At 43.4% G+C, this 9,457-nt stretch overlaps 2 protein-coding genes across 2 annotated transcripts; both read right to left on the minus strand.

The window, feature by feature from the left end:
- Positions 1–1,973: 1,973 nt before the first annotated feature.
- On the minus strand, positions 1,974–3,196 carry LOC105675596 (uncharacterized). Its single transcript, XM_067353848.1, has 2 exons — positions 2,535–3,196; positions 1,974–2,451 (listed from the first exon to the last, which is right to left on the minus strand). The coding sequence occupies exons 1-2, from the start codon at positions 3,194–3,196 to the stop codon at positions 1,974–1,976; spliced, it is 1,140 nt and encodes a 379-aa protein (XP_067209949.1).
- Positions 3,197–3,200: 4 nt separating this feature from the next.
- LOC105675603 (uncharacterized) lies at positions 3,201–4,172 on the minus strand. Its single transcript, XM_012372880.1, has one exon. It carries the CDS (start codon positions 4,170–4,172, stop codon positions 3,201–3,203), a length of 972 nt encoding a protein of 323 aa, XP_012228303.1.
- Between the last annotated feature and the right edge of the window lie 5,285 nt (positions 4,173–9,457).

Here is a 9,457-nt window from a genome sequence, read left to right on the forward strand (position 1 = left end):
ATTTTTCGTGGGCTAGGGAAGTGACAAATAGCATGCTACGCTGACGCGTGCGCACACGGACGCGTGACGTGCGGTTCTCGCTTGTGTAGTGCCCGCATGGTGGGGGCCGTTTTCCTCATGTTGCTCTGTTGCAGGATGCTCGATCTTGCAGCACTGGAGTGAGTGAAGAAAAATCTGCGGAGAAGTTCTTTTATACAGCTTCGATCGATGCTTGATCGCGAGAAAGCTTTTCACCGCCTGCGCAACCTGGCGGTGTATCCGCAAGCTCGTAACTTGGCAGGAGCCCTGCGGCGCGTAGCGGCGCCGCGGCGTATTATGCCGCGTCAGTGTAGCGGTGTGGCGGTGAGCCGCCACAGATAATATATGAGATGTATTAGACAGAAGCGTTTTTACGTATCATATACATAAATAAGTTACATATCAATGATACTTTATTGATATTTTCTGGTTATATAACAGGAAATATCAGTTACATGTGCGTTTGCTGGGAAGTATGTACAAATTATTTCAATCTCCGGTCAACTTACGTTTTATAACACAAATTCTCATTTGATTTCATTATATTGATTACAGTCCTAACGTCTTTATATACTGAACGGCGTATGCCGCCATTGCTGCAGCAGCCACCACCACCTGGTGAAACGGCTCGATGTTGAACATTATGCCCATCGCCGCCACTGGTGTTGTAACCACAGCACCCAGGGCCCCTCTCAAAATCAGAGCCTTGACATGCTCCAGCGCAACTTTGGCTGTTTTCTTTCGCACCTTAGTCCACCATATTACGGCTGCGTATGTGAGTCTGGGGCGAAGTATGGCTGTGTAGATCCAATGTATCATACTTGGTTTTAAACCCCAAGTCTGACCAAAGGTCCTTCTGCACATCCAAAAATACTGGCACAAGCTTTTGCACCGGCTACGAAGGTGCTCCTCCCAAAGCAGTTTCCTATCCAGGATAACTCCCAGATATTTCACTGATTCAGTCGGAACTAACCTTACTCCTCCAAGAGTGGGTCCCACAATGGTGCCCACGTTGTATTTGCGAGTGAAGACAGTAAGACCGATTTTCAGTGGATTCACCGCTAAACCCGTCCTCTGACACCACTTTTCTACGACTTCCAGTGCCCCCTGCATGACCTCTAGAAACGTCTTTAGAAAGGGGCCTCGCACAAGTATTGCCACGACATCCGCGTAGCCTTGTGCAGTGAAGCCTCTATCGTCCAGTGCCTTTAATAATCCGTCTGCTACCAGGTACCCTAAAAGTGGGGAAAGTACTCCGCCCTGCGGGCAGCTTCTTCCCACCCAACCACAAACTTTCGCAGTTCCCAGCGAAGTCATCACACACCTTCCTAGCATGCCCCGGATCCACTCTACGAGCTTCATCGGGACACCTCTTTTGGCGACTTCCTCACACACTACCTCGTGCGGTGTGTTGTTAAAGCGCCCTCTATGTCCAAGAAAGCACCCCCTTCCTTTCTAGCAGCTCCTTAATAAACGCTACCGTTTGAAGTAGAGCAGTCTCGGTGGAATAGCCCGGACGATACGTGTGCTGATTTTTATGGAGAGGATGCCTCCACAGAGTTGTCTTCCTCAGATAGGCGTCCACCAGCTTCTCCAATGTCTTAAGGAGAAACGATGTTAAGCTAATTGGCCTGAAATCCTTTGCCTTGGTGTAGCTCGTTCTTCCCGCCTTTGGGATGAACACTACCCTGGCCAGTTTCCATATGCTGGGTGCGTAGCCCATCGCGATACATGCTCTTAAGGTTCGAGTCAGTGGGCCCATGATCTGTTCCAGTCCCTCTTGTAGAAGAGCCGGAAAGACGCCATCCGGTCCCGCTGACTTGTAGGACTTAAAGGTGTTAATTGCCCATTTGACCTTCTCGGGCATGACAATCTTGGCCGCCATTTGCCAATCCGCTTGTCGGGCTCTTCTGAGTGAGCCCGGCTCCTTATATGCAAATAGCTCTCCCGGCTCCCTAGAAGCCCGAAAAGCTCACTTCCAGTAGATGCTCCAGACATTGCTCTCCAGTCACCACCGTCCCATCAGAGAGTGCGATGGCTTCCAGGGTCACATCCGGGTTCCTAGCGAGGATCCTGCAGATTCTTGCCGTTTCGGGCATTCCCTCCACTTCCTCGCAAAACTTCCTCCAGCTTTCCTGTTTCGCCCTAACCACAAAGTCTCTATATTCCTTCTGTGCCCTCCTAGAGAGCTCCCAGTCGGATTGGCGGCCCGTGTTCCTAGCTCTATTCCAGGCCCTGTGAGCCGCCACTCTGAGACCCTGCAGTCCAGGGGTCCACCAGGAAGTTCCTCTATTATTTGTAACCGCCCTTTCGGGGCAATTACTTTCGTAGCAGTTTACCAGAGACCTCTGCAAGTAGTCCACACAGGTCTCCAGTTCTTCTTCTGTCCCGTGCCTCTTAGGGAAGCCTCTGAGACTGCTGGCCAGGTCTTCCCTATAAGAGTCCCACTTGGTTCTCCTCTGGTTTCTGAATTGATCTCCTTCCTTCTAGCCTTAGTTATCCTGAAGGTGATCTGCCTGTGGTTTGAGAGCGAGGGCTCCGTCGAGACCCTCCACTCCACTACCTCCTGTAACAACTGCCTGGAACAGACAGTGATGTCGAGCACTTCTCTTCTCGCTATAGTGCAGAAGGTGGGCTCGTCTCCTGTGTTAAGAATCTCCAGATCCGTAAATGCTAGGAACTCCAACACTTTCATTCCTCTTTCATTGGTGTCCGAGCTTCCCCACACAGTGTGATGCGCGTTAGCGTCACATCTCATGATCAGGGAAAGCCGTTTCTCTTGGCAGTATTCTGCCAGTTTTATTACCGGTGCAGGTGGCACCGCCTCCCCCTTGTCATGAGAGAAGTAGGCCGAGCACACAACCATTTTCTTTCTGTCACCGGAGTCAGCAGTGAAATCCACTTCTACAGCCGCAACGTCCCTGGAACACAGGTGAGGTATTAGCTGGGCTTCCATACCCTTGACGGCCACGCAAGCCCTGAACCGATCCACTGATGGGGCCCTCAAGAGCCTACCGCAAGCCGCCAAGCCCTTGATGCAACCCCGGATTACCCAGGGTTCTTGCATTAGTGATATGCATGTTTGCTTCCCAGCTTGTTGCCTGGCCAAAACAGCTGAGGCCCCTTTGCTGTGATGCAGATTAATCTGGGTGAAGGCTACCCCTCCCGATCCCGCCATTTAACTACGAGACCGTTTTAGGGGGCTCCTCCTTATCCTCCCTTACCCCCCCTTGGGCCCCACTTACTCGAAAGGCAATCCTGTCGAGCCCAAAGAATGGTTTGAAGTCCAGCATCCTCAATTTGAGGACACTAGACTCTGGGACACCGAGGACTAGGTTCCCACCTTCCTTAGTGGCCCCTACTCCCTCCGCGAACACTTTCCAGCTCCCGGTGACAAGACCCGGGTTCTGCTTCTCCAGCCGCTTCAAGACCGTGGCCGCGCCCTCGGGAGGTCCCGGGACCCAAACCATCGCCCTGTGCTGCCTTTGAAGCGCGTCCATGCCCATTACCTTGAGCTTGGCGTCCTCCCACGGAATAATGCCGCCGATCCGCCCCACGAGCCAACCCAGCGATGCCTCGTCCGCGCATCTTACCACCGCTGCACCGCTCCTTAGAAAGGTGCTGTAGAATCTGGGCACCGGACCCTCTTGGATCCCGTCGATCTCTTTCGAGACCGCACCCCTCAACAGAGTCAACTGCTCTGCAGTGATCTCCGCCTCGGGGTAGCTCTCCGCCGCAATCGCCCTCGCCAGAAGGTCAGCAGCGTTCACATAGGCATGGTGCCCATCATGAGCCCTTTGCCTCTTCAACGGACGGCCGCCCGATGGAGGGGTTTCATTGGAGCCCTTCCGACGTTTACCATTGGTGTGCCCCTTCACCACCTCCGCCGGCGTACAAGGGGGAGCCACGGGAAGAGAGCGAGCCCCTTCCAGAACCCCTGCTCTCATCCGCTTCGCCCTCCTTCTTTCGGCCCCGCACCGGTTTTTCTTAACTGGAGGTAAAGCCTCCTGCCGCGCAGCCGGGCCGGCTTCACTTCCGGAGTCCTTAAGGGTCCCGTCCGTCACTGCCGTCCCAGCCCCTTTCCTTGGAAACCCGTCACGCGAGCCCTTCTGATTTCCCATTTTGTCCTCTGAATTTATTATGTCAATATCCATTATGGTCCCACGAGTAGGGAATTACACGGTCCGTCCACGCAGAGTCCCGCATGCGGCTAGATATTCTGGGGTTTCGCCCGGTTCCCCGAGGCATCGTTCGCGACACTGCTCCCCCAGTGACATGCAGCCATCGCCACGATGGCTTACAACTTGGCTTGGGGAGCTGGTCCGCGGCAACGGTCTTCCCTTACCCTCCACAGGGTTTTACTTCCGTGGGGCCAGGTTATAACCGCCACTACCCAGCAGCACTGAGTCTCCTCAGAGAGCTCACACCTACTGGGCGTCCTCCTATCCGCCACCTTGGAGACGCGCCCGGTGAGTAGCTCAACCCCCGGGCTGTTAGTTACTAACAATAAGTTCTATTTTTGATAGCGACTAATTTTTGTTTCACGAAGCGCACTACTACTGAAGAAATGTGACGAACGGTGTAAAACTCTCGACGAAATGTCGATGAAATGAGATAAGAAACTGTAAAAAACTTTGTCGGAGTGACTCGGACACGGGTTTTTATACCCTTTTTATGGAAGTGGATCCATTTAAAAAAATCTTAGGTTTTCGAGGCGGGGGTGAAATAGAAGTTAGTTTTACAAGGAAATTTTAATGCGTAAGAGGATGGCATCGTTTTTAGCTAATAGGATTAGCGGTTAGATGACCATGTCTCTTATGATTGAGATGGGGAAAACAGGGCCCTAACGAATGAGGAGCAGCATCGTTTTGGGTTCATATATGGTGGGAGTCAATTTCAATATTACATATTCTGGTTGGTATTGATATGCATTGGTGAGGTCCATCTCGATGCCTTTAGGGTATACGATAAGATGGACCGGTGGATGGTTTGTTCTAATTCTAGGCCTTCTGATTGAAGGGTTGAAACTCGGCGGAATACAGGTTGACAACGTCTTAGGTCGCGGGTCTAATAAATTTGACAATTTTATGACGGTCATGTGCTTTGGTGTCGCGTAGAGAGTATAGCTAATGTATCTCGGTTTCCCAAACCTATTCAACACGGGCATGGTGTCAAGTTTGACGCCTTCTCGGCGCTCGACTCAGGTCAGTTGTTGCGCAAAGCTATCCTATTATCATGGCGCGGTGGCGGTCACACGTAGTGTTCGCACCTTTACGCAAGACTCAATCGGTAAGATTCACGAACCGATGAAATGGTAAAAGATAAAAGAAAAATAAGATAACCGAAATTATAACAATGGATGGGAAGTTATACGAACCGTATAGAACCATTTGAGTCTCTTAATAATAAATATATTTAAATTATCTGGATATTCTTCACGAACTGTATCCTTAACGAATAATTAAAGGTATATAAATTCTTTTAATAGTAATCATATTTGAATTATTTAAATGTGTATATAAACGGATCAACCCGCTTAAAACTTAGAAAATAATTAGTAACAACGAAAGAATCGTATTTTAATAAATAATGCTTCATTTAAAAGTGAATAAAAGAAGGAAAACGGGGTAACATGAAAACATGAATGTTGCAATTTAATATAAAATTGTAACCAAAACCGTTTTCTAATAAATAATGTCTCAGTAGCATAGCTAGGAGAGTTCTAACTCAGGCATCTGAGGGGGGGGGGGTGCGGGGAAGAGGAGGTATTGGATTACGCTGCGTCAGCATTTTTGGAGGGGAGGGGAGCATCGGATTACGCTGCGTCAGTACTTTTGGAGGGGAGAGGGGTATCGGATTACGCTGCGTCAGTGTTGGGAGATTTGTACACTTTGGCTTCCATTTCTCACCAACCGAGAACTGCTTACGTCACGTATCCGTGTGCGCTCGGCTTTCGGCTTGTAGAGCGAGTGGACATAAGTATTGCGTTTTCTTCCCACCAAGTCTAGCAAACTGGTTTTGAGATGACGTCGCGCGACTTTTTCTCCTGTTAAGATTTGGCAGCGTTGGCAGCATACGAATATGATTTTTATATTAATGTATAAAATAAGAATAAACTAATAAAAATTACATATTGTTAATAAATTTTCTATTATAATAAAAAATTATATGTATCGCAATATATTAACAAAACAAGTAACATTTCTACAATTTTAGTAAAAAAACAATTTTTTTTATTAAAACATTAACATGAGTTAATTGCGAAAAATAAGCTTAGGAATATTTAATATTTTATGTATGTTATTAATTTATCTATATGTTCTAATTTTAAGTATGAGTGAAGTTTACAACTACAATTACAATAATATAAATGATTAAAATTAATAAATATATAAGGCTCTAGTGATTAACAAAATCAATTAAAATCAGTAGGAGCGTAAAGAGCCACAATGCTAGTTCTTCGTGCGAAGGTTATAATATATTAGTTTAAAATTGTTTACATCAAATCAAACGTTTCTGCCTGCCATCAGGCCTTTTTCAGTGTACATTAATAAAAATAAAAAGAGAAATTCGCTCGCAAAAATTAACATAAAGTAAAAGATGTGGAAGACGTATAGATAATCCTTTCCAATCAAATTGTTGTTCGGTAACAAATAAATTAGGACTGCAATAAATGCAATAGAATACAGTGAAAGTTCAGATTAAATAAAAGTAAGTGGACCGGAGATTGAGAACTGTTATATACATACTTGTATTAATTTCGTGTTGATAAAAAGCTTGTCCACGTAAAGGGGACGAGGTGGAAAAGCAAAAAACAGATAATCTTTACATCTTAAATGTTGAGATCTTAGTGATAGTGATTTGATACAGAAATTATAAAATTTAGAGTGATGGTAGGAAAGGAGGGAGGAGGGAGGGAAAAAAGAAGTAAGTAGGGAAGGAGAGAAGGTGGGGGTAAAAGGAATAGATAGAGGAAAAGGAAGGAGAAGTATTTTTTATAAAGGAGAAAATTAATTAATAATAGGGAGATAGGCATCAGGTAAATAATCCGTGTCGTTTTGATTGTTAAGGCCTGCGTTTTGTCTTTTAATAAAGGTCATTTCAGAGATCAATCTTTTTGAATAAGAAGGTTCACCGTCTAAGATTTTTACTTTATCCCAATCAAAGTCGTGGGAGAAATCCATTCTATGCTTAGATATGACTGAAGGAGAACAGCTTTTCTTATTGATGTCATTCTTATGTTCTTTTAATCTGGTGTTAAGCTGTCTTTTAGTCTGTCCAACATAAGTCATCTTGCAATCACGACACGGAATCATATAAACTACTTGGCAATGTGAAAGTTTGCTTCGACTGTCTTTGCCTGTTTTTATGAAGCATTTTAAATTGTTCGGGATTGAACAGGCTAATTTAAAATTGAAGGTTCTAGCAATAGAATTAAAGTCTTTATATATAGATGAGATGTAGGGAATAGTTAAAAAAGTCTTCGAGTCATTCTTGTCAGAGTCATTGTTGGAATCAACTGCTATTAAATTATTGTCAATTTTTTAATTGTGGATTAGAACTTTATTCTTTGATGTATAGTCGAATAAATAAAATTTAAAGCATAACAATTATTTAAAAGGATGTTAATCGCCAATGTAAAATTCTTGTTGTGAAATTTTGGGTGGAAAAGTAAAAAGATCCTATCAGTCAGACTTATGATAGTCCCCTTCTTTTGTGAAGTAGGGTGGTGGGAATAAAAATTTAGGTATCTTCCAGACGAAGTAGGTTTTTGATACCAGTCAAAAATGATTCTATTGTTTTCTAAAATTATGGTCACGTCAAGGAAGTTTATGCGATTGTTACCCCAATTTCAACTGTAAAATTTAGTCTGTTATAATAAGAATTAAAAATGTCAGTGATTAAATTTATGGAATTGATAGGTGCAGCCAAAATTATGTCATCTACAAATCGGTAATAAAAGGGCAGCTTGAAAGGCAACCTATCAATCGTTTGCTTCCAGATCCTGAAGAGTAAGGTCGGCAATTAATGGAGATAAAGGAGGCCCATGGGAGTACTGAATGTTTGTTTATAAATTTTGTTATTAAAATTGAAAAATGTGGAGTTCAAAATAAAATGTATCCCCCTTATGAATTCATTAAGAGGGATGGCGGTATTAAGAGAATTTAGATTCCATCTTTTGGAAATGCTTTTAATCGCTAATTCAATGGGGATGTTCGTAAACATGGATACTACATCTAATGATATTAATATAAATTCATCTTTAATCTCCAGACCCTTCAATTTCTTGACAAAATCAAAACTATTTTTAATATGACTAGCTGGAAGAGGTAAACTATTGTAAATGATTTTATGGAAATAAAGAGAAACAGCGTATAATGGGCTATTAATGGAAGAAACTATTATTCTCAAAGGGCAACTGGGTTTGTGAATTTTTGCCCACAGGCTCTAGGCAGGGCACAATCACTCGTCATAAAATGTCTATAAGTATTGTCTTCAATAAAGTTATTTCTTTTCCACCTGGTTAATAATTCGCGTAAATTACGAGTAAATATTTTACAAGGATCTTTTTTGTGCAGAGAATAGTGTCAGAATCGGATAACATCAATTCTAAATCGTGAATATATTTATTCTTATCAAGAGCTACAGTGATGTTTCCTTTATCTGCCCGGGTAATAATGACATCCGAATTTAGTTTCAAAAATTGTTTGGTAGATGACCACCATGAAATTAATTTTATATCATTGAAATCATAAGTGAGTCCATTTCTGTAAAATCTTTCAATTATCGGAATGCATTTATTTCTGATAGAAGAAGTCTCCTCATCAAATTCATATAACTTTTTTTCTAAGCTCTTAATAAGATGTATAGACGATTTATCTTTATTAGAGATCGTGATGGGCATCCCAAATCTGTCCCCCAGTTGTCCACAAGAAGTTTTACTTTTTTAGGGAATTCTAACATAGTTAGATTGACGAACCAATTTTCTTTGATGTTTCCAATGTGAGAAGACTCTCTTGGAAGGAGTCGCTCGTAATATCGACCTAGATTTTGTTGTTATTAGAGATGTTGCAAAGGCCAAGTTCAAATACAGATTTGTTATTATGCTCAACGTCACGATCCCGATTATAGAAATATCTAATAGGTTGTATTTTAGCTTTAATGGTTAGGTTCTTTTTATGTAGTAATTTGTAACCATTGTATTTTTTTGTCTATTCTGACACATTCCCTACACCACAGTAGATGATATAATTTCTCTTGTTGAGAGAAAACGCAAGCCTTACCAATCAAAACGACACGGATTATTTACCTGATGCTTATCTCCCTATTATTAATTTATTTCCTCCTATATAAAAAATACTGTAAGAAAAAAGAAGAAAAAAGAGAAAATTACTAGAACACAAAAATCCAAATACGCGCCATCAAACAGCGGCACCGT

This window comes from Linepithema humile, chromosome 4 (assembly GCF_040581485.1).
Source record: "Linepithema humile isolate Giens D197 chromosome 4, Lhum_UNIL_v1.0, whole genome shotgun sequence".
NCBI classification, from domain to species: Eukaryota; Metazoa; Arthropoda; class Insecta; order Hymenoptera; family Formicidae; genus Linepithema; species Linepithema humile.

Coding starts and splice junctions, on each gene's coding strand:
- LOC105675596 (XM_067353848.1), bottom strand. CDS start 3,196: ATGGCGGGATCGGGAGGGGTAGCCTTCACCCAGATTAATCTGCATCAC. Junction 2,452..2,534: donor CCCTCGCTCTCAAACCACAG/GCAGATCACCTT, acceptor GGACTCTTATAG/GGAAGACCTGGCCAGCAGTC.
- LOC105675603 (XM_012372880.1), bottom strand. CDS start 4,172: ATGGATATTGACATAATAAATTCAGAGGACAAAATGGGAAATCAGAAG.